The sequence below is a fragment of the Leucopleurus acutus genome (genome assembly GCF_964270905.1).
Source record: "Leucopleurus acutus genome assembly, chromosome: 2".
Lineage (NCBI taxonomy): Eukaryota > Metazoa > Chordata > Mammalia > Artiodactyla > Delphinidae > Leucopleurus > Leucopleurus acutus.
The window spans coordinates 59621002-59646607 of NC_139143.1; the positions used below are offsets into that span (position 1 = coordinate 59621002).

Sequence of the window (25606 nt, forward strand, 5' to 3'; positions counted from 1 at the left end):
TTTACCGGTACGTGGGCCTCTCACTGTTGTGGCCCTTCCCGTTGTGGAGCACAGGCTCCGGACGCGCAGGCTCAGCGGCCATGGCTCACGGCCCAGCCACTCCGCGGCACGTGGGATCTTCCCGGACCGGGGCACGAACCCGTGTTCCCTGAATCAGCAGGCAGACTCTCAACCACTGCGCCACCAGGGAAGCCCTGTATATCTTCTTTAGTAAAGTGTCTGCTTAGAGCTTTTGCACATTCGTAAATGGGGTTGTTTGTTTTCTTATTGTTGAGTTTTAAGAATTCTTTGTGTATTTTAGGTACAAGTTCTTTATCAGATATGCATTTTGCAAATATTTTTGTTCCAAGCTGTGGTTTATATTTTTATTCTTTTAAGTGTCTTTTGCAGAGCAGAAGTTTTTAATTTTAATATGTCCAATTTACCAGTTTTTTTTCATGGATTGTGCTTCGGTGTTATATCTAAAAAACTCATTCCTAAATCTAAGGTGCCTTAGTTTTTATCTTGTCTTCTTCTGGAAGTTTTTTAGTTTTGCCTTTTACACTCATGTATAAGATCCATTTTGAGTTAATTTGGTGAAAGATATAAGGACAGTGTCTTCATTCATTTTTTTGCATTGGATATTCAGTTGTTCCAGCACCATTTCTTTTTTCTTTTTTTAAAATAAATACATAAAGGCACACATTTATCTATTTTTAAAATTTAGTTTTGGCTGCGTTGGGTCTTCGTTGTTGCATGCAGGCTTTCTCTAGTTGTGGTGAGTGGGGACTGCTCTTCATTGTGGCACATGTGCTTCTCATTGTGGTGACCTCTTGTTGCAGAGCACAGGTTCTAAGTGCGCAGGCTCAGTAGTTGTGGTGCACAGGCTTAGTTGCTCTGAGGCATGTGGGATTTTCCTGGACCAGGGATCGAACCCGTGTCCCCTGCAATGACAGTTGGACTCAACCACTGCGTCACCAGGGAAGTCTCCAAACTTACTTCTTAATGTGAGCTATTTTTCTATTTAAATGAAAGTTAGTTTTCAAAAATATCAAGATACCAACTTTGAAGCTAATTTTAGAATTTCCTGACACCTTTTGGGATAGTAGAAGACATGCTGGAGAGACCCCAGGAGAGAAGGAAGACAAATCAGGATTGAGAAAAGTACACAAGCCCCACTGGGAGCTACCTTTCCCACCATTCAGAGCTGATCAGTAGATATCACTAGTAATAAAGATCGATTGTCCCCAGCTCACTAATGTCAAAATGACTTAGATTGAAAGAGGCAGTCATTAAGGAGAGTGAGTTTCTTCAGGTTTAACAAGTATTGGTTAGAACCCCTAATGACCTGCTCTCTGCTTGCCTGTGTTCCTGCTTCATTAGAATGATTTTATTTGAAAGCATTTGACTCACATTTTAGTCATCGTTTGGTTGTTCTACCGTCTAAGCCATTAGTCTGAAAAAAGAATCAATGCAGCTCCAAGTGACAGCATTTATTCTATATTCACAGACTTTTCCCAGCTCTCTCTTGGAGGCTGGCTGCTGGAGAAATCACTCCCACACAGCTACCTCTTCTTTTCCTCTAACTGTGGGTCTATCCACCTGCACACACTTCTCTTGACAACTGAAGTGAGGTTTTGTGCTATTAGCTGTGGAATAATCCTGTCTGCACATCACCCGTGTATCTGTCCCTGCTCCTTCCTCTGCAGCCTGCGTGGCTGTAGAACGCTATCTTTTCTATTGGAACTATGGTAAAGACAACGAAAGATTTGTTCTTCGGCAAGTAAAGGAAAATAAAAGTATCTACACATAATCACTTTTATTTAACAACAACAAAAAAAGCTAAGTAAACTAAGAAAAATTCACAGTATTATTTGTTTCTCTTATTTTCCTTCCAAGATTGTATAACTAAATAAAGAGCAGTGATTTTTTCAAAATGTTTATTGTTTATATGGGTCATGTGAGGGGAGGAAAGGGTTGTATGTGATGTACATCCTCATTATGGAATACTAAGCAGTTATTAAAAAGAATGAGACAAACACATGTTGGCATGTCTCCTTGTTCTCTTCCGTGCTGCCTCTTTTTTTTTTTAATAGATCTTTATTGGAGTATAATTGCTTCACAGTACTGTGTTAGTTTCTGTTGTACACCAAAGTGAATCAGCCATATGCATACATATGTCCCCATATCCCCTCCCTCTTGAGCCTCCCTCCAATCCTCCCTATCCCACCCCTCTAGGTCATCACAAAGCACCGAGCCGATCTCCCTGTGTTATGCTGCTGCTTCCCACCAGCCAACTATTTTATATTCAGTAGTGTATATATGTCAGTGCTACTCTCCAGACACCGTGCTGCCTCTTCATCACAGCTAGATTGGAGATCTGATCTGGAAATATGCTGATTTCTGGAACTTTATCATTGTTGAGGAATCATACACAAAGTGGTTATTTTATTTTATTTTTGCTGTACATAGAAATGGCCAGTTTCCTGAACTTTGTTGAGTTCTATCATTATCTTTAAAAATGATATTGTTAAAATAATTACAATACCACAGGGTCATTGAAAAAAGTCAAACCAGCAAGGAGTTTTTGAGGAGAAGTTTCTATTCTGTTTTTCTGTATCCTGTCTCAGTCCCTTTCTCCAGGGCAACCACTGTAAGCAGTTTGGTGTTAGTCTTGCAGACCTTTTTATTTGTATTTGTTTATTTTGTATTGATATTTAGTTGACTTATAATAATATGTTAGTTTCAGGTGTATTGCAGGCCATTTAAAACATATACACACATATGCATAAACACATTCACATGTATACATACACACAGAGATTTTTTAAAAATAAAGACATACATAGGTTTAGAAAATAACTGATCATAGTATTCATACTGTTCTGTAATGTACTATTTTAAATTAATAATATGTCCTGGACGTCATTCTGTATTAGAACATATAGACTTATTCTTTTTAACAGCTGCCTAGTATTCCATAATGAGGATGTATAATCCATACAACCGTGTCCTCATTAGTGAGTTTATTCATCTATCTAACAAACATTTATTGACGTGCTTCTGTGTTCCAAGCCCAGCACAGCACGGGGAATATGATGGTGAGCAAGAGTTTACAAACCTGGTCGGGGAGACAGACATAAATTAAAACCATGCCCAAGCAGTGCCGTGAAAAGCATAGTGGAAGAATTTAACTCAGGGAGGTCAAGATAGGATTTCCTGAGGAAAGACCCTTGAGCCTCTATATGAAGTTGGAGCCTTCTAGGAATCTAATTCTAGGAATTTAAATAATCAGGGAAGACAAGGAAGGATATGCTAGGACCCTGTGGCAAATGAAAGCATGGTGAGCAAAGAGGCCTGAACGAAGGCTAGTGGGGCTGGAGCTTAAGAAATGAAGGCGAGTGTTGTGAGATGAGGCTGGAGGTGGGACCAGGTTAGGCAGGGCTGGTGGGCCCGTTCTGGGTGTTTTGCCTTTATCCTACGAGCAATGGGATGCCATTGAAGTGTTCTAAGCAGGGGTGGGGTAGGGATGGCATGACCAGAATGGCATAGTCTATAGTGAGGAGGAAGGACTGGAGAGGGAGACCAGTTAGGAGTCCATGAAAGTCCAAAGGGGAGATGACGGTCTTGGACTAAGGTGGTGATTATGGGGAAGGAGAGAAATGGACAGCACGGGAGCTGTGTGGGAGGTAAAAGTGAAAGGACTTGGTGTTAGATTGGATATAGCAGTGGGGGTAAGGGGAGGGAGAGAGAAAAGTCAAGACTCGTAGGTTCCTGGATAGGTATTTGAGAGGAGGAACATCAAAAGGGAACATACTGAGACATCCAAGAGATGTCAAGTATGCAGTTTTATACCATTCTGGTGCCAGAGTGGAGGTGTGGCCTAGAGATACAGATTTGGGAGTCATTTGCATGGAGATGACAATGATGCCTGTGTTGTGGCTGAGATTGCCGCCGGAGAGCAGGTAGAGAGAAAAGGGAAGAGGGTTTAGATTAACCTTAAACATCTTTCCTTTCAGTAGAACTATAGAATATTTTGTGACTGTGCTGTGGCCACTGAAAAAGACTCAGAGAGAGGTAGTTTGGTGCTTCAATGTAAATCACAAGTGTTTATAAGGAAGGCTATATTGCACAGTGGATAAAAGACCATTCTCTCGATGGAAGGCCAGTGACTGGGGCTCTAATTCCAGCTGTTTGACTGTGGGTTAGACTCATCTTTTTACTTTTCTCATGTGAAAAATGAGGACAATAATACATTTTTTCTACTATGCATGGTTCATGTGAGGGTCAAGTGAGATGATAATCTATGTGAAAGTGCTTTGCAAATTGTCATTTTCATAATAGATTACAAGGTTGACTAGTAGCGGTGTGTTCAAATTTATTTCAGACTTGAAGCAAAAATGTATATTTTTTTCGTTCAGCCTATGCTGGGCTGACTTGGAGCAAAAGAATTGCTTGATTTTTAAGTGTCTCTCAAATATTTCTGCATTTGATTTTAGCTGAAGCCATTTCTGCTCTTTTATAAAGAATAATGGACAAAGTGATGAGGGCCTGATGATCTGATACACCTCAAAGACATACAGAGCCAACCAAGGTCTAGAGAAGGATGCCTAAATTGGGCCAGAGGGTCAGGAGAGGCCTTTGCGGGGGATGATGAAAGAATTAGGGCTTTTCATTCTGGAAAGACCCAGGCTGAGAGGGGAGTATAATTGAAATTTATAAAATAATGAAAATCGTAAGATAAAAATATGAACTTATGAAATCCCAGAGCACAAGAACTAGGGGCAACTTTATCATTTTAAAGAAATAGTTTTAGGGCAAAGTAAAAATAGCACTTCTTTCCACAGAAATAGTGAGTATATGGAACTTACTACTCTAAAATTTGGTTAGCACCAAGCCAACTATTATAAGAGAAAGCCATGTTGTTGGAGGGTAGAATCATAGGAGAGTACAAAATGAAATTAAAACTATTTGGGCAAATCTCCCTAATCTTGGAGGATGACATCATAGAGACTGCCCATTAAGCTTTCCTATGCCTATCTGGCATCTTTATCCAAATCAGCGTTCCTGAGTGGATATGCAAGAGATGGCAGAGGACAGAATTGAACTCAGAGGGCCTGGCTGCAAGTTCTACCTCTCTGACCTTAGGGACCCACTTCTTTTTTATGTACCTCAGTTTCCTCAACTGTAAAAAAAAAAAAAGTCATATCAGCATTAAAACCCACCTAACTATTGTGAGAGATTCAAATGAAGTCCTGTTCTGGAAGTGCTTTATAATTGATAAGCAGATATTATCTATATGAACTTAAGAATTTCCACATTTACTGTAACATCTCCAGTTCTATGTCCTCCAGGTGGGTTGACCTTCATGATCCTGGCTGGCCTCCTTGGGAGCAGTATTTCCCAACTCAGAGTGAAGGAAAGGACTGAGGGCAGGGAACAATCCCTCATCCTCTCGGGAGGTGGAGAGAGTGCAGATATCTCTTCTCTCATGCCCTTTTCCTCCCTGGGAAGATGGAGAAATAAAAGCTAAGGAGAAACTTGCAGCATCTCTCTTCTCCTTCATATGTTTTGGGTGGTAAGATGTCACCTAAATAACTAGTGTGCTAGTCTCTGGGTAACTGTGAAGGTTCTTGTGGATCTTGGGAAAACTAAAAAAGGCCAATATAGGGCCGGATGAGAAAAACCATGGGGAATGGTTTCCTACGGTTTCTCATAGGTTTAGGATTTAAGGGAGAGAAAAAAATAGGACTGAACTTTCCTTTCAAGATGGCCATTGCAGTTCACTATGGCAGGAAAGCTGATGGAGATCTGGAGGGAGAGAGTGTGTCTTGCCTGAAGGGTCCTCTGAATTGTGTGTGTGAACCTTGGGAATCTGATTTAGGCAAAGCAGCTAAGGCAACAGCAGGAAGACACAACCGATAACCAATACCTTATTTCCTCCACAGCAAACATGGACTGCTTCACTGGCCTTCCAAGCACTCCACCATCCACCCTCCCCTGACATCATTTCCCATGGGGTATTGTGGAAAGGGAATGGCCCATGAGCTAGGCAGCCCTGGATTTGAATTTTGGCGTCACCACTAATTAGCTCAGTGGGCTCAGTCTCCAATCCATAAAATGGTGATAATAGAAACCCCCCTTATCTTTGAGTTGCAGTGAGGAGCAAGTGAGATTATATTTGTGAAGCACTTACCATAGTGCCTGGCACATTATAGGCCCTAAATAAATGTCAACTTTTGTCACGACCCACCAGTACCCTGGACTCTAAGGAAACTGATCTCTGGACAACAGCTCTGTGAAAGCAGGGACCAGGATGCACTTTGCTCATCATTGCATTTGTGGCGCACACACAGTGCCTGAAGAAACAAATCTCTTCACCCCAAGAACCTGTCACTCCCTTTCAGTGCAAGTTGTGTCCATTCTGAGCTTGGCTGAAGTCTCGTTTGTTCAGTGAAACCAACTTGTATTGATCTTGCCCTTCTTGGAACTCTCCTGGCACACAATTCAGCCCTCAGGTTGCCAGGGATTTGCACAGTTGTCTTGTTGCATTGTGTATGGTAGTCTTATCCTTCAGTGATGTTCAACATTCAGGGAACATTTTCTTTTTTTTGAAATTCATTTTATTTATTTATTTTTTATAGAGCATGTTCTTATTAGTTATCTATTTTATACATATTAGTGTATACATGTCAATCCCAATTTATCCCACCCTCCCCTTTCCCCCCTTGGTGGCCATACATTTGTTCTCTACATCTGTGTCTCTATTTCTGCCTTGCAAACCGGTTTATCTGTACCATTTTTCTAGATTCCACATACATGCGTTAATATAAGATATTCGTTTTTCTCTTTCTGACTTACTTCACTCTGTATGACAGTCTCTAGGTCCATCCACATCTCTACAAATGACCCAGTTTCATTCCTTTTCATGGCTGAGAAATATTCCATTGTATATATGTACAACATCTTCTTTATCCATTCATCTGTCGATGGGCATTTAGGTTGCTTCCATGACCTGGCTATTGTAAATAGTGCTGCAATGAACATTGGGGTACATGTGTCTTTTTGAATTATGGTTTTCTCTGGGTATATGGCCAGTAGTGGGATTGCCGGGTTATATGGTAATTCTATTTTTAGTTTTTTAAGGAACCTCCATACTGTTCTCCATAGTGGCTGTATCAATTTACATTCCCACCAACAGTGCAAGAGGGTTCCCTTTTCTCCAGCATTCCCTTCCCTCTCCAGCGTTTTTTGTTTGTAGATATTTTGATGATGCCCATTCTAACTGGTGTGAGGTGATACCTCATTGTAGTTTTGATTTGCATTTCTCTAATGATTAGTGATGTTTAGCAACTTTTCATGTGCCTCTTGTCCCTCTATATGTCTTCTTTGGAGAAATGTCTATTTACGTCTTCTGCCCATTTTTTGATTGGGTTGTTTTTTTTTTAATATTGAGCTGCATGAACTGTTTACATATTTTGGAGATTACCCCTTGGTCCATTGATTCATTTGCAAATATTTTCTCCCATTCTGAGGGTTGTCCTTTTGTCTTGTTTATAGTTTCCTTTGCTGCAAAAGCTTTTAAGTTTCATTAAGTCCCATTTGTTTATTTTGTTTTTATTTCCATTACTCTAGGAGGTGAGTTAAAAAAAGATCTTGCTGTGATTTATGTCAAAGAGTGTTCTTCCTATGTCTTCCTCTAAGAGTTTTATAGTGTCTGGTCTTACATTTAGGTCTTTAATCCATTTTGAGTTTATTTTTGTGTATGGTGTTAGGGAGTGTTCTAATTTCATTCTTTTACATGTAGCTGTCCAGTTTTCTCAGCACCACGTATTGAAGAGACTGTCTTTTCTCCATTGTATATCCTTGCCTCCTTTGTCATAGATTAGTTGACCATAGGTGCATGGGTTTATCTCTGGGCTGTCTATCCTGTTCCATTGATCCATATTTCTGTTTTTTTTTTTTTTTTGCCAGTATATTATTCTCATGATTACTGTAGCTTTGTAGTATAGTCAGAAGTCAGGGAGTCTGATTCCTCCAGGTCTGTTTTTTTTCCCTCAAGACTGTTTTGGCTATTCAGGGTCTTTTGTGTCTTCATACAAATTTTAAGATGTTTTTGATCTAGTTCTGCAAAAATGCCATTGGTAATTTGATAGGGATTGCATTGAATCTGTAGATTGCTTTGGGTAGTATAGTCATTTTCACAATATTGATTCTTCCAATCCAAGAACATGGTATATCTCTCCATCTGTTTCTGGCATCTTTGATTTCTTTCATCAGTGTCTTATAGTTTTTGAGTATAGGTCTTTTACCTCCTTAGATAGGTTTATTCCTAGGTATTTTATTCTGTTTGTTGCAGTGGTGAATGAGATTGTTTCCTTTATTTCTCTTTCTGATCTTTCATTGTTAGTGTATAGGAATGCAACAGATTTCTGTGCATTAATTTTGTATCCTGAAACTTTACCAAATTCATTGATTAGCTCTAGTAGTTTTCTGGTGGCATCTTTAGGATTCTCTATGTATAGTATCATGTCATCTGCAAACAGTGACAGTTTTACTTCTTCTTTTCCAATTTGTATTCCTTTTATTTCTTTTTCTTCTCTGATTGCCGTGGCTAGGACTTCCAAAACTATGTTGAATAATAGTGGTGAGAGTGGACATCCTTGTCTTGTTCCTGATCTTAGAGGAAATGCTCTCAGTTTCTCACCATTGAGAATTTTGTTTGCTGTGGGTGTGTCGTATATGGCCTTTATTATGTTGAGGTAGGTTCCCTCTATGCCCACTTTCTGGAGAGTTTTTATCATAAATGGGTGTTGAATTTTGTCAAAAGCTTTTTTTGCATCTATTGAGATGATCATATGGTTTTTATTCTTCAATTTGTTAATATGGTGTATCACATTGATTGATTTGAGTATATTGAAGAATCCTTGCATCCCTGGGATAAATCCCACTTGATCATGGTGTATGATCCTTTTAATGTGTTCTTGGATTCTGTTTGCTAGTATTTTGTTGAGGATTTTTGCATCTATATTCATCAGTGATATTGGTCTGTAATTTTCTTTTTTTGTAGTATCGTTGTCTGGTTTTGGTATCAGGTGTGATGGTGGCCTCATAAAATGAATTTGGGAGTGTTCCTTCCTCTGCAGTTTTTTGGAAGAGTTTGAGAAAGGTGGGTGTTAGCTTTTCTCTAAATGTTTGATGGAATTCACATGTGACGCCATCTGGTCCTGGACTTTTGTTTGTTAGAAGATTTTTTTTTTTTCTTTCTTTCTTTCTTTTTTTTTTTTTTTTGCAGTACACGGGTCTCTCACTGTTGTGGCCTCTCCCCTTGCGGAGCACAGGCTCTGGATGCACAGGCTCAGCAGCCATGGCTCACGGACCTAGCTGCTCCACGGCATGTGGGATCTTCCCTGACCGGGGCACGAACCCATGTCCCCTGCATCAGCAGGCAGACTCTCAACCACTGCGCCACCAGGGAAGCCCCTGTTGGAAGATTTTTAATCACAGTTTCAATTTCATTACTTGTGATTGGTCTGTTCATATTTTCTGTTTCTTCCTGGCTCAGTCTTGGAAGGTTATACCTTTCTAAGAACTTGTCCATTTCTTCCAGGTTGTCCATTTTATTGGCATAGAGTGGCTTGTAGTAGTCTCTTATCATGCTTTGTATTTCTGCAGTGTCTGTTGTAACTTCTCCTTTTTCATTTCTAATTTTATTGATTTGAGTCCTGTCCCTCTTTTTCTTTATGAATCTGGCTAAAGGTTTATCAATTTTGTTTATCTTCTCAAAGAACCAGCTTTTAGTTTTATTGATATTTGCTCCTGTTTTCTTTGTTTCTATTTCATTTATTTCTGCTCTGATCTTATGAGTTCTTTCCTTCTACTCACCTAGGGTTTTTTTTTTCTTCTTCCTCTAGTTGCTTTAGGTGTAAGGTCAGATTATTTATTTGAGGTGTTTCTTGACGTAGGGCTGTATGGCTATAAACTTCCCTCTTAGAACTGCTTTTGCTGCATCCCATAGGTTTTGGATCATCTTTTTTTCATTGTCATTTTTCTCTAGGTACTTTTAAATTTCCTCTTGATTTCTTCAGTGATCTCTTGGTTATTTAGTAACGTATTGTTTAGCCTCCATGTGTTTGTGTTTTTTACGTTTTTTTCCCCTGTAATTGATTTCGAATCTCATAGCGTTGTGTTTGGAAAAGATGCTTGATATGATTTCAATTTTCTTAAATTTACCGAGGCTTGATTTGTGACCCAAGATGTAATGTATCCTGGAGAATGTTCCATGTGCACTTGAGAAGAAAGTGTAATCTGCTGGTTTTGGATAGAATGTCCTATAAATATCAATTAAATCTATCTGGTCTATTGTGTCATTTAAAGCTTGTGTTTCCTTATTAATTTCTGTCTGGATGATCTGTCCATTGGTGTAAGTGAGATCTTAAAATCCCCCACTATTATTGTGTTACTGTTGATTCCCTCTTTTATAGCTGTTAACATTTGCCTTATGTATTGAGGTGCTCCTATGTTGGCTGCATATATATTTATAATTATTGTATCTTCTTCTTGGATTGATCCCTTGATCATTATGCAGTGTCCTTCCTTGTCTCTGGTAACATTCCTTATTTTAAAGTCTATTTTGTCTGATATGAGTATTGCTGCTCCAGCTTTCTTTTTTTTTTTGTGGTATGCGGGCCTTTCACTGCTGTGGCCTCTCCCGTTGCAGAGCACAGGCTCTGGACACACAGGCTCAGAGGCCATGGCTCACGGGCCCAGCTGCTCCGCGACATGTGGGATCTTCCTGGACCGGGGCGCGAACCCGTGTCCCCTGCATCGGCAGGAGGACTCTCAACCACTGTGCCACCAGGGAAGCCCTCCAGCTTTCTTTTGATTTCCATTTGCATGGAATATCTTTTTCAGTCCCCTCACTTTCAATCTGTTTGTGTCCCTAGGTCTGAAGTGGGTCTCTTGTAGACAGCATATATATGGGTCTTGCTTTTGTGTCCATTCAGCAAGCCTGTTTCTTTTGGTTGCAGCATTTAATCCATTCACCTTTAAGATAATTATCCATATGTATGTTCCTATTACCATTTTCTTAAGTGTTTTGGGTTTGTTTTTGTAAATCATTTTCTTCTCTTGTGTTTCCCACTTAGAGAAGTTCCTTTAGCATTTGTTGTAGAACTGTTTTGGTGGTGCTGAATTCTCTTAGCTTTTGCTTGTCTGTAAAGCTTTTGATTTCTCTGTCAAATCTGAATGAGATCCTTGCCGGGTAGAGTAATCTTGGTTGTCCGTTCTTTCCTTCCATCACTTTAATCTATCGTGCCACTCCCTTCTGGCTTGTAGCGTTTCTGCTGAGACATCAGCTGTTAACCTTATGGGCATTCCTTTGTCTGTTATTTGTCGTTTTTCCCTTGTTGCTTTTAATAATTTTTCTTTTTCTTTAATTTTTGTCAATTTGATTACTATGTATCTCAGCATGTTTCTCCTTGGGTTTATCCTGCCTGGGACTCTCTGCACTTCCTTGGACTTGGGTGGCTATTTCCTTTCCCATGTTAGGGAAATTTTTGACTATAATCTCTTCAAATATTTTTTCGGGTCCTTTCTCTCTCTCTTCTCCTTCTAGGATCCCTATAATGAGAATGTTGTTGCATTTAATGTTGTCCCAGAGGTCTCTTAGGCTGTCTTCATTTCTTTTCATTATTTTTTCTTTATTCTGTTCCGTGGCAGTGAATTCCACCAATCTGTCTTGAAGGTCACTTATCCGTTCTTCTGCCTCAGTAATTCTGCTATTGATTCCTTCTAGTGTATTTTTCATTTCCGTTATTTTATTGTTCATCTCTGTTTGTTTGTTCTTTAATGCTTCTAGGTGTTTGTTCTTTTAATTCCTCTAGGTCTTTGTTAAACATTTTTTGCATCTTCTTGATCTTTGCTTCCATTGCTTTTCTGGAGTCCTGGATCATCTTCACTATCATTATTCTGAATTCTTTTTCTGGAACGTTGCCTATCTCCACTTCATTTAGTTGTTTTTCCAGGGTTTTATCTTGTTCCTTCGTCTGGTACATAGTCCTCTGCCTTTTCATTTTGTCTATCTTTCTGTGAATGTTGTTTTCATTCCACAGGCTGTAGGATTGTAGTTCCTCCTGCTTCTAACATTTAGGGAATGTTTGCTCTGACTGGGGTCCTGGGTTAGTGACCCAACCAGGGAGTAAATTCCTTAGACTCAGGACCTACCTCTGATAGTTTTTCCCCTGCACGGGACCCCAAGGCTGGAAAGTGCCCATCTTGTCACAGTCCTGAGGGAAACCGTCTGTTCTTAGGTGCTGCTTTTGACATATGACACAGTGGGATGCGTTGCAGAAACATCTCACTCTGAGGTCCTGGGAGAAATAGTTTGTGGCACTTAGAGCTTCCTCATTCCTGATATCTTTGAGCTGATGGGACAGCTGTGCACAGGTGGTTATATTATTACTGTTTTTTTCTCAAAAAAACACAAAGCAGCACTCAGAATACCTTTCTTATAAGAATAGCATTCATATGTCAATTGGTGCCACTTTCATATTACTTAGGGCAATGGCTTAAAAGACTCCCCTTCTTTTCATCTTGTTCTGAAATTGCAAAAGCCAGTGGTAGATGCTGGGAACAAACCCACTGAATTTCTTTCTCTCTTTCTTCTCTGAAGAATGGATCAAGGGCAGTGTGTTTTTAAAGGGAAGGAAGGTGTGGGGAAGTGCACATGCACCCACACCTGCATGTCTCCTTCCATCAGTTTCTGCTCCAGTCTTAGGTCCATGTTCTGATGTAGATTCCAGGCCACCCTTCTCAGTTCTGATAGAGCCAGGAAGTGCTTTCACCCACCAGGGACCCTCCCTGCAGCTTCCAAGTCAGGGTCAATAACCTAGCTGTTCCTATTGAATAGTTCCCTTTTGACTTGAGCTTGTAACATTTCTTAAATGTTTTTCCTTTTTATCCTCTCCTTTTCTTTAAAAGTTATATTTTTAAGTTAAAAATAAGCACAGGGAGACCTTGTGATCCTCTTCTCACTGACCCAGATATTTTAAGAGCTGGAGGACTGACAGCAGCATCTCATCTGGGGATACAGGCTGGCTCTCAGGAGCCAACTATCTAAATGCAATAATAAAATATTAATCCATTTATCCAATTTCCCACACATAAAACCCTATTTTTTATTTCAAATTAAAAAATTTATTTTATTGGATTATCCAATAATCCAATTTCCTACACATAAAACCCTCTCCTTGTTTTGCCTTATCCATCCAAACCCTATTCATCCTTCAATGCATTGTAGAAAAAGCTATGGAGTTGAGGATAAAAGACTTGGGTTCAACTCCTGACTTGGAAACTTACAAGCTGTCTGACCATAGGTGAGTCACTTTATGTCAGTGAACCTTGGTTTCTTCGCCTGTGAAACAGAGATACTGATAATCTCGTGGAGTGAGGGTTGGGGGTTTAGGGTCCATCCTGGTGACTGGGGTACACAGAACAGACTCCAAAGAAATACTTGTCGAACTCCAGAAAGCCCCATTTGATTAATCCTGGAATCATTACTCCTCTATTTTTGGATTTCTGTATCATTGAGTGTATCTACACCATACAATTTAGCAATTAACTATACATTGTCTTTAATATGTGGCTCTAGTTTCTTCACATCCCCAACCGATAAGTTCGTTTTAGGGCCGTGCTGTTCATTTTATTTTTCTTGTGTCAGTGCTACAATAATAGGCACTTAATCCTTGATAATTGATTGATGGAGTACCTTACTTTTTCAACTAAATTTGAGTTCTTTGCACAACACAGGTTATTTTCTTTGGCTTTATGTCTCCTTCACTGCTTGCTGCTAATGGTGAGGTAGCAGGAAATCTTTGAGGTTTTCATTATCTTGTCACTTTGTAGCTTCTCATCAAATATATGTTCTATGTATATTCAAAGATACTGCTGACCTGCCATGAACACAAAGTTTATTTGAACTGTTTATCCGCTATGAGGATGGGTTTTCCCTGAATCAGCTTTGTTTTCTCACTCAGGCAGGGTTGAGGACAGTCCACTGAGCATATGTGCTTGGTGAGGTTGCCCTTTCCCCTGCCTGGACACTGAGGTCTATAAAGTAGGCCTACTGCTGGCCCTCTTATGCAATGATAGGTGAGCAGCGGATTTAATAGAAACCCAAAGAGCCTGTGTTCTTTGGATGAGAACACTCTTCCTGACTGTCACATCACCTCCTTAAATTGCCTGTTGTGGGTTGAATTGTGTCCCTCTCCTCCCCAAAAATGATGTGTTGAGATCCTAGACCTCAGTAGCTGTGAATGTGACCTTATTTGGAAATAGAGTCTTTGTAGATGTAATCAAGTTAAGATTGGTCATACTGGATTAGGGTGGGCCCTAATCCAATGACTGGTAGCCTTATAAGTAGAGAGAGACTTGGACACACACAGAGGGAAGACAGCCATATAAAGATGGAGTCAGGGGCTTCCCTGGTGGCACAGTGGTTAAAGAATCTGCCTGTTAATGCAGGGGACATGGGTTCAAGCCTGGTCCTGGAAGATCCCACATGCCACAGAGCAACTAAGCCCGTGTTCCACAACTACTGAAGCCTGTGCTCCTAGAGCCTGTTCTCCACAACAAGAGAAGTCACCATGATGAGAAGCCTGTGCACTGCAACCAAGAGTAGCCTCCACTTGCCGCAACTAGAGAAAGCTGGAGTGCAGCAACAAAGACCCAATGCAGCCAAATAAACAAACAACTAAACAAATTAATTAACTAAAAATAAAAAGATGGAGTCAGAAATTGGAGTGAGGCAGCTATAAGCCAAGGAATGCCACGGATAGCTGGGCATTGTCAGAAGCTAGGAAGAGGCAGAAAGGATTTTCCCCCACAGGTTTCATAGGGAGCATGGTCCTGCCGACACCTTGATTGCAGACTTCCAGCTTCCAGATCTATGAGAAAATAAATTCTTGTTGTATTAAGCCACGAAGTTTGTGGTAATTTGTTACAGCGGCCCTAGGAAATGAATACACTGCCTAAGAGTCTAAATAAAATGCAAGAGAGAGGCTCTGATTAGAATCAAATACCCATCTTCCCCTGAAAGGCCTTGGTACTAATCCGTCATGCCTCCCCTTGTCATTATTTCAATGCAAGACTCCCGGGTCCCCTTTCCCACACAGCTTCGTCCATCTCCTTATTTGACTTTATCTCCCACCCTCCTGACTCCCAAACCTCCCTTATGTCCTCAACCTGTTCTCTGAATGTCCCCCTCATCTTTTTGCTCGAATATCTGGCTCACTTCTGGGGACATGGGGACACCCCTCAAGTGTCCCAGGGCCTAATGATGGGATAGGTGTCTGCTTTGCTCCTCATGGCCACTCCAAGACCATGGCTCCTCCCTGACCTGTTCCCACCAATTTGAAGGACAAACGCTCAAATCTCCATAAACCTCCATGCTGTAGTCTTCACCAACCTGCAGTCACTCCTCATCCAGTGAAGCTCTGCCGGCTCACTTCCCCCATCTTCACGCCACTTCTGTCCTCACTCGGTGGTTGGCCCACTTAGATCAGTCAGTCCCAACCCTGGCTTCACTCTAAAATTATTCAAGAAGCTTTTTAAAAAAAGCCCAGGTACCACTTCCCTCCCAAACAATTGAGCTGGAATTTTTGAGGGTTGGAGGCCTGTGTATTTAAGAGCTCCCCAGGTCATTCTAGTATGTGACCAGGTTTGAGACCACTGGTGTAGGTGGTCCAAGTAATATTCTGCCTTCTTGGATCCTTAACTTCCTTACTTTTAACAATCTTTTCTCCCCATTCAGCCACCCACTCTTACAGTAACACTCTGGTGTGTCATTACTAGTACCTGCCCCAACTCAAAAACTTTGGTTTCTGGCATCTCACTGTGACCACCACCTCCCCACTTCCAGCTCACTCCATCTAGAACCCCAACTCCAACCATCCTTCGACTTCACCAGGTCCACCAGGCCGTCATCCCTACACCTTTCCACTGTCTGTCATGGCCCCTGGACCTTGCCTTCCACCTCATCAACCTGAGTCCATGACCCTGCTCAACTCCCCACCTCTCTCCCCCTCTCCTGCCTGCACCTGGTGGACCTCCGGACCTGATAACACTCTACTCACCTGTTCACGTCTGCATCCAAGCACCAGTTCTCAGAATGTGACTGGATGAAAACACACAGCTGGCTGGCCGGTCTTCATTTTATGGAAACAGGGCTCAAGTGGGTTCGACAGTGCTGCTTCATTTCCCTAGTTAATTCACTTTCTTATTCTTTGAGAGGTTCTTTTACGCCTTCTCTCTCCAGACCAGCTCCCTCCAGTATCTCTGGCCTTTTCACACCTGCAATAGGTCACTCTTGTTCCTGCCTCAAGACGTGCAATTACAGTTCACTTTGATTCCACTCTTTCTCCAGATGATACCTAGAGCATGCCTCACTGAATTCATCTCACCTTCTCAGGGAAGTATATTTCCTGACTCCTCTACCTAAAGTAGCCTCCCATCTCAGCCCTGACACTCTCTATCCTCCGACTGTTCCTTATTTTCTTTAGGGCACTTCTTTCTGGTCTGCTAGTTCTTTCTGGTCTGCTAGTTCACGATTAGATCCCCAACACCAGGTACAGAGCCTGGCACACAATAAGCTGTCAGTGAATGAATAAATGAACAAATGAATGAATGAAAAAAAAAGGGATCTATGCTGTCTTTTTGTTGTTTTTTAATTTAAAAAAATTTTTATTGAGTATAGTTGATTTACAATGTTATGTCAGTTTTAGGTGTATGGCAAAGTGAATCAGTTATACATATACATATATCCACTCTTTTCTTAGATCCTTTTCCATATATAGTAGTGTGTATATGGTTTTTTTTTCATCTTTATTGGAGTACAATTGCTTTACAATGGTGTGTTAGTTTCTGCTTTATAACACAATGAATCAGTTATACATATACATATATTCCCATATCTCTTCCCTCTTGCGTCTCCCTCCCTCCCACCCTCCCTATCCCACCCCTCTAGGTGGTCACAAAGCACTGAGCAGATCTCCCTGTGCTATGCGGCTGCTTCCCACTAGCTATCTATTTTACGTTTGGTAGTGTATATATGTCCATGCCACTCTCTCACTTTGTCACAGTTTACCCTTTCCCCTCCCCATATCCTCAAGTCCATTCTCTAGTAGGTCTGTGTCTTTCTTCCTGTCTTACCCCTAGGTTTTTCATGACATTTTTTTTTCTTAGATTCCATATATATGTGTTAGCATATGGTATTTGTCTTTCTCTTTCTGACTTACTTCGCTCTCACTACAAATAACTCAATTTCATTTCTTTTTATGGCTGAGTAATATTCCATTGTATATATGTGCCACATCTTCTTTATCCATTCATTCGATGATGGACACTTAGGTTGTTTCCATCTCCGGGCTATTGTAAATAGAGCTGCAATTAACATTTTGGTACATGACTCTTTTTGAATTATGGTTTTCTCAGGGTATATGCCCAGTAATGGGATTGCTGGGTCATACGGTAGTTCTATTTGTAGTTTTGTAAGGAACCTCCATACTGTTCTCCATAGTGGCTGTACCAATTCACATTCCCACCAGCAGTGCAAGAGTGTTCCCTTTTCTCCATACCCTCTCCAGCATTTATTGTTTCTAGATTTTTTGATGATGACCATTCTGACCGGTGTGAGATGATATCTCATTGTAGTTTTGATTTGCATTTCTCTAATGATTAATGATGTTGAGCATTCTTTCATCTGTTTGTTGGCAGTCTGTATATCTTCTTTGGAGAAATGTCTATTTAAGTCTTCTGCCCATTTTTGGATTGGGTTGTTTGTTTTTTTGTTATTGAGCTGCATGAGCTGCTTGTAAATTTTGGAGATTAATCCTTTGTCAGTTGCTTCATTTGCAAATATTTTCTCCCATTCTGAGGGTTGTCTTTTGGTCTTGTTTATGGTTTCCTTTGCTGTGCAAAAGCTTTTAAGTTTCATTAGGTCCCATTTGTTTATTTTTGTTTTTCTTTCCATTTCTCTAGGAGGTGGGTCAAAAAGGATCTTGCTGTGATTTATGTCATAGAGTGTTCTGCCTATGTTTTCCTCTAAGAGTTTGATAGTTTCTGGCCTTACATTTAGGTCTTTAATCCATTTTGAGCTTATTTTTGTGTATGGTGTTAGGGAGTGTTCTAATTTCATACTTTTACATGTAGCTGTCCAGTTTTCCCAGCACCACTTATTGAAGAGGCTGTCCTTTCTCCACTGTACATTCCTGCCTCCTTTATCAAAGATAAGGTGACCATATGTGCGTGGGTTTATCTCTGGGCTTTCTATCCTGTTCCATTGATCTATCTTTGGGTTTTTGTGCCAGTACCATTACTGTCTTGATTACTGTAGCTTTGTAGTATAGTCTGAAGTCAGGGAGCCTGATTGCTCCAGCTCCGTTTTCGTTCTCAAGATTGCTTTGCCTATTTTGGGTCTTTTGTGTTTCCATACAAATTGTGAAATTTTTTGCTCTAGTTCTGTGAAAAATGCCAGTGGTAGTTTGTTAGGGATTGCATTGAATCTGTAGATTGCTTTGGGTAGTGGAGTCATTTTCACAATGTTGATTCTTCCAATCCAAGAACATGGTATATCTCTCCATCTATTTGTATCATCTTTAATTTCTTTCATCAGTGTCTTATAATTTTGGCATTACAGGTCTTTTGTCTCCTTAGGTAGGTTTATTCCTAGATATTTTATTCTTTTTGTTACAATGGTAAATGGGAGTGTTTTCTTGATTTCACTTTCAGATTTTTCATCATTAGTGTATAGGAAATCCAGAGATTTCTGTGCGTTACTTTTGTATCCTGCTACTTTACCAAATTCATTGATTAGCTCTAGTAGTTTTCTGGTAGCATCTTTAGGATTCTCTATGTGTAGTATCATGTCATCTGCAAACAGTGACAGCTCTACTTCTTCTTTTCCGAATTGGATTCCTTTTATTTCCTTCTCTTCTCTTATTGCTGTGGCTAAAACTTCCAAAACTATGTTGAATAAGAGTGGTGAGAGTGGGCAACCTTGTCTTGTTCCTGATCTTAGTGGAAATGCTTTCAGTTTTTCACCATTGAGGATGATGTTGGCTGTGGGTTTGTTATATACGGCCTTTATTATGTTGAGGAAAGTTCCCTCTATGCCTACTTTCTGTAGGGTTTTTATCATAAATGGGTGTTGAATTTTGTCAAAAGCTTTCTCTGCATCTATTGAGATGACCATATGGTTTTTCTCCTTCAATTTGTTAATATGGTGTATCACATTGACTGATTTGCATATATTGAAGAATCTTTGCATTCCTGGAATAAACCCCACTTGATCATGGTGTATGATCCTTTTAATGTGCTGCTGGATTCTGTTTGCTAGTATTTTATTGAGGATTTTTGCATCTATGTTCATCAGTGATATTGGCCTGTAGTTTTCTTTCTTTGTGACATCCTTGTCTGATTTTGGTATCAGGGTGATGGTGGCCTGTTAGAATGAATTTGGGAGTGTTCCTCCCTCTGCTATATTTTGGAAGAGTTTGAGAAGGATAGGTGTTAGCTCTTCTCTAAATGTTTGATAGAATTCGCCTGTGAAGCTATTGTCCCGGGCTTTTGTTTGTTGGAAGGGTTTTAATCACAGTTTCAATTTCAGTGCTTGTGATTGGTCTGTTCATATTTTCTATTTCTTCCTGATTCAGTCTTGGCACATTGTGCATTTCTAAGAATTTGTCCATTTCTTCCAGGTTGTCCATTTTATTGGCATAGAGTTGCTTGTAGTAATCTCTCATGATCTTTTGTATGTCTGCAGTGTCAGTTGTTACTTCTCCTTTTTCATTTCTAATTCTATTGAGTCTTCTCCCTTTTTTCTTGATGAGTCTGGCTAATGGTTTATCAATTTTGTTTATCTTCTCGAAGAACCAGCTTTTAGTTTTATTGATCTTTGCTTTCGTTTCCTTCATTTCTTTTTCATTTATTTCTTATCTGATTTTTATGACTTCTTTCCTTCTGCTAACTTTGGGTTTTTTTTGTTCTTCTTTCTCTAATTGCTTTAGGTGCAAGGTTAGTTTGTTTATTCGAGATGTTTCCTGTTTCTTAATGTAGGACTGTATTGCTATAAGCTTCCCTCTTAGAACTGGTTTTGCTGCATCCCATAGGTTTTGGGTCATCGTGTCTCCATTGTCATTTGTTTCTAGGTATTTTTTGATTTCCTCTTTGATTTCTTCAGTGATAACTTCGTTATTAAGTAGTGTATTGTTTAGCCTCCATGTGTTTGTATTTTTTACAGATCTTTTCCTGTAATTGATATCTAGTCTAATGGCGTTGTGGTTGGAATAGATACTTGATACAATTTCAATTTTCTTAAATTTACCAAACTTGATTTGTGACCCAAGATATGATCTATCCTGGAGAATGTTCCATGAGCACTTGAGAAAAATGTGTATTCTGTTTTTGGATGAAATGTCCTATAAATATCAATTAAGTCCATCTTATTTAATGTATCATTAAAAGCTTGTGTTTCCTTATTTACTTTCATTTTGGATGATCTGTCCATTGATGAAAGTGGGTGTTAAAGTCCCCTACTATGAATGTGTTACTGTTGATTTCCCCTTTTATGGCTGTTAGTATTTGCCTTATGTATTGAGGTGCTCCCATGTTGGGTACATAAATATTTACAATTGTTATATCTTCTTCTTGGATCGATCCCTTGATCATTATGTAGTGTCCTTCTTTGTCTCTTGTAATAGTCTTTATTTTAAAGTCTATTTTGTCTGATATGAGAATTGCTACTCCAGTTTTCTTTTGGTTTCCATTTGCATGGAATATCTTTTTCTATCCCCTTACTTTCAGTCTGTATGTGTCTCTAGGTCTGAAGTGGGTCTCTTGTAGACAGCATATATATGGATCTTGTTTTTGTATCCATTCAGCCAGTCTGTGTCTTTTGGTGGGAGCATTTAATCCATTTACATTTAAGGTAATTATCGATATGTATGTTCCTATTCCCATTTTCTTAATTGTTTTGGGTTTGTTATTGTAGGTCTTTTCCTTCTCTTGTGTTTCTTGCTTAGAGAAGTTCCTTTAGCATTTGTTGTAAATGTGGTTTGGTGGTGCTGAACTCTCTCAGCTTTTGCTTGTCTGTAAAGGTTTTAATTTCTCCATCAAATCTGAATGAGATCCTTGCTGGGTAGAGTAATCTTGGTTGCAGGTTTTTCTCCTTCATCACTTTAAATATGTCCTGCCAGTCCCTTCTGGCTTGCAGAGTTTCTGCTGAAACATCAGCCGTTAAGCTTACGGGGATTCCCTTGTGTGTTATTTGTTGTTTTTCCCTTGCTGCTTTTAATATGTTTTCTTTGTATTTAATTTTTGACAGTTTGGTTAATATGTGTCTTGGCATGTTTCTCTGTGGATTTATCCTGTATGGGACTCTCTGTGCTTCCTGGACTTGATTAACTCTCTCCTTTCCCATATTAGGGAAGTTTTCAACTATAATCTCTTCAAATGTTTTCTCAGTCCCTTTCTTTTTCTCTTCTTCTTCTGGAAACCCTATAATTCGAATGTTGGTGCGTTTAATGTTGTCCCAGAGGTCTCTGAGACTGTCCTCAGTTCTTTTCATTCTTTTTTCTTTATTCTGCTCTGCAGTAGTTACTGCCACTATTTTATCTTCCAGGTCACGTATCCGTTCTTCTGCCTCAGTTATTCTGCTATTGATCCCTGCTAGAGTATTTTCAATTTCATTTATTGTGCTGTTCATCATTGCTTGTTTCCTCTTTAGTTCTTCTAAGTCCTTGTTAAATGTTTCTTGCGTTTTCTCTATTCTATTTCCAAGATTTTGGATCATCTTTACTATCATTATTCTGAATTCTTTTTCAGGTAGACTGCCTATTTCCTCTTCATTTGTTAGGTCTGGTGGGTTTTTATCTTGCGCCTTCATCTGCTGTGTTTTTCTGTCTTCTCATTTTGCTTATCTTACTGTGTTTGGGGTCTCCTTTTTGCAGGCTGCAGGTTCATAGTTCCAGTTGTTTTTGGTTCTGTCCCCAGTGACTAAAGTGGTTCATTGGGTTGTGTAGGCTTCCTGGTGGAGGGGACTAGTGCCTGTGTTCTGGTGGATGAGGCTGGATCTTGTCTTTCTGGTGGGAAGGTCCACGTCTGGTGGTGTGTTTTGGGGTGTCTGTGGACTTTTTATGATTTTAGGCAGCCTCTCTGCTAATGGGTGGGGTTGTGTTCCTGTCTTGCTAGTTGTTTGGCATAGGGTGTCCTTCACTGTAGCTTGCTGGTCGTTGAGTGAAGCTGGGTGTTGGTGTTGAGATGGAGATCTCTGGGAGATTTTCGCCGTTTGATATTACGTGGAGCTGGGAGATCTCTTGTGGACCAGTGTCCTGAAGTTGGCTCTCCCACCTCAGAGGCACAGCACTGAGTCCTGGCTGGAGCACCAGAGCCTTTCATCCACACGGCTCAGAATAAAAGTGAGAAAAAGTAGGAAGAAAGAAAGAAAGAGGATAAAAGAAAATAAAATCAAGTAAGAAAAAGTAAAATAAAGTTATTAAAATAAAAAATAATTGTTAAGAAAAAAATTTTTAACGTAAAAAAGAAAAAACAGACGGATAGAACCCTAGGACAAATGGTGAAAGCAAAGCTATACAGACAAAATCTCACACAGAAGCATACACATACACACTCACAAAAAGAGGAAAAGGGGAATAAATAATAAATCTTGCTCTCAAAGTCCACCTCCTCAATTTGGGATGATTCGTTGTCTATTCATGTATTCCACAGATGCAGGTACATCAAGTTGATTGTGGAGCTTTAATCTGCTGCTTCTGAGGCTGCTGGGAGAGATTTCCCTTTCTCTTCTTTGTTCTCACAGCTCCCAGGGGCTCAGCTTTGGATTTGGCCCCGCCTCTGCATGTAGGTCGCCGAAGGGCGTCTGTTCTTCGCTCAGACAGGACGGGGTTAAAGGAGCCGCTGATTCGGGGGCTCTGGCTCACTCAGGCCAGGGGGAGGGCGGGGCACGGAGTGCGGGGCGAGCCTGCAGCGGCAGAGCCCGGTGTTACGTTGCACCAGCCTGAGGCGCGCTGTGTGTTCTCCCAGGGATGTTGTCCCTGGATCCCGGGACCCTGGCAGTGGCGGGCTGCACAGGCTCCCCGGAAGGGAGGTGTGGATAGTGACCTGTGCTCGCACACAGGCTTCTTGGTGGTGGCAGCAGCAGCCTTAGTGTCTCATGCCTGTCTCTGGGGTCCGCGCTTTTAGCCGCGGCTCGCGCCCGTCTCTGGAGCTTGTTTAAGCAGTGCTCTTAATCCCCTCTCCTTGTGCACCAGGAAACAAAGAAGGAAGAAAAAGTCTCTTGCCTCTTCGGCAGGTCCAGACTTTTCCCCGGACTCTCTCCCGGCTAGCTGTGGCACACTAGCCCCTTCAGGCTGTGTTCACGCCGCCAATACCAGTCCTCTCCCTGTGCTCCGATGGAAGCCCGAACCTCAGCTCCCAGCCTCGCCCGCCTGGGCGGGTGAGCAGACAAGCCTCTTGGTCTGGTGAGTGCCGCTCGGCACCGATCCTCTGTGCGGGAATCTCCCCGCTTTGCCCTCCGCACCCCTGTTGCTGTGCTTTCCTCCGCGGCTCCGAAGCTTCCCCCCTCCGCCACCCGCAGTCTCTGCCCGCGAAGGGGCTTCCTAGTGTGTGGAAACCTTTCCTCCTTCACAGCTCCCTCCCACTGTGCAGGTCCCGTCCCTATTCTTTTGTCTCTGTTTATTCTTTTTTCTTTTGCCTTACTCAGGTACGTGGGGAGTTTCTTGCGTTTTGGGAGGTCTGAGGTCTTCTGCCAGCGTTCAGTAGGTGTTCTGTAGGAGTTGTTCCACGTGTAGATGTCTTTCTGATGTATCTGTGGGGAGGAAGGTGATCTCTGCGTCTTACTCTTCTGCCATCTTCCCCCGAACCCAAGCCAGTGTGAATATATTAATCCCAATCTCCCAATTTATCCCTCCCTCCCCCCTTATCCCCTGGCAACCATAAGTTTTTTTTTTCTACATCTGTGTGTTGTCTGTTTTTGAACTGCTGTCTTGAGAGGCAATATAAACAGTGATGAAAGATTCATAGCCCTGGATTCAAAATCTGGGTTATCCTTGCTAGCTGTGGGACTTTGAGCAAATTACTCATTGTCTGCAAGTTTCAGTTTTCTCATTTATAAAGAAAGGGGAGAATCTTCTGGGTTGGTGAACACACAAAGATATGGGGAGAGTAGCATGCTGGGAGAGGATTTGGAAGCTCCTGGCACCTTCCCACATACCTTGTTCTGTGCGACTCTCCCATCTGGCTGTTCCTGAATTCACACCCCAAAATAATTCGAGATAGATCACAGACCTAAATGTGAAAGCTGAAACTATAAAGCTTCTAGAAGAAAGATTGGAGCATATATTCATAACCTTGGGGCAGGCAAAGATTTCTTTCATAAGATCCCCAAAGCATTAACTTTAAAAGAAAAAAGAATTGATAAATTGGACTTTATCAAAATTAAAATTTTCTGCTTATTAAAAGGCAGTTAAAAGTGGGGAGGGATAAATTAGGAGTTTGGAATTTTATATATATCTATATATCTATATATATATATCTGAATCACTCTGCTGAACATCAGAAACTAACACAACATTGTAAATCTATACTTCAATAATAAAAAAATCGTTAAAAAAAGAAGACAGTTAAGAATTGAAAAGACAAGCCACAGACTGGGAGAAAATATTCCCAATAGATATCTCTGACAAAGGACTCGGATCCAGAATTAGAACTCCTACAAATCATAATAAAAAGAAAAATAAGCTTAACATGGGCAAAAATAGGAAAAAAGAAGAGCGGTAACAAGAGCTACTCTATATGCTGCTGTGTGGATTACATAAAATTAATATAAGCGCTTTTTTCTGTAACAATTCAATTTCTCTTCTTTAACCTCATTTTACAGATAAGAAAACTGAGGCCCAGAGAGATTCAATTACTTACCTGACATCAGTGGGGCTAGAGAGTGGCAGATGAGCCAGGACCTCAGCCTGACAGTGTGGCTTCAGAGCCCACACACATAACCATTGTGGTATATACTTCCTCTGCTCAAAAACCTTTTGTGTAATCTCTCCTGGGGAGTTCAAGATGTCTTCCCGTCTTTTGACTTAGTCTTGTGGTGGGTAAACATGAGATTTTTGGTTTGTTATTATAAGTCATTTAGTTTAAGGGTTGGAGCTTAAAATTCTTTCAAGAAGCAACATTTGTGCTGCTTGTTTCCTGCTGTGGTTTTGGTTTAGCAAAGTCTGAGCTAACTTCTTGAATCTGCTGATGATACTGCAAAGTATGTGCCTATGCGACCCAAAAGGTATGTACTTCGGAGCATAGCAGTCATTGCATTTTCTCCTTTTTATTTAACTGTTTAGTTACATACAGACAGGTCTATAACTTTCTCAATTTACCTGAGATGTATGAGCCAAGGAAATTGCAGGTTTATGAAAATATGGATGTATGCTTTTTGCACATTTTCCTAATGTGTCTCTTTTTAAGTGAGGGAAATGTGTGGAAAATGAGACCGCTAGATGGTCTTTGGATCAGGGTCACAAGTCTCATATAAACTAAGGCCCAGTATGGTCAATGA

At 40.6% G+C, this 25606-nt stretch overlaps 1 protein-coding gene across 1 annotated transcript in view; it reads left to right on the forward strand.

Moving 5' to 3' along the window:
* The window catches only part of LOC309973948 (quinone oxidoreductase-like protein 2), a gene marked incomplete at both ends in the record, with an annotated part of 30698 nt that extends 17831 nt beyond the window's left edge, over positions 1-12867 (forward strand). The window contains 2 exon segments of the mRNA XM_082858415.1: positions 12758-12770; positions 12773-12867. Coding sequence (XP_082714541.1) covers positions 12758-12770; positions 12773-12867 — 108 coding nt within the window.
* Between the last annotated feature and the right edge of the window lie 12739 nt (positions 12868-25606).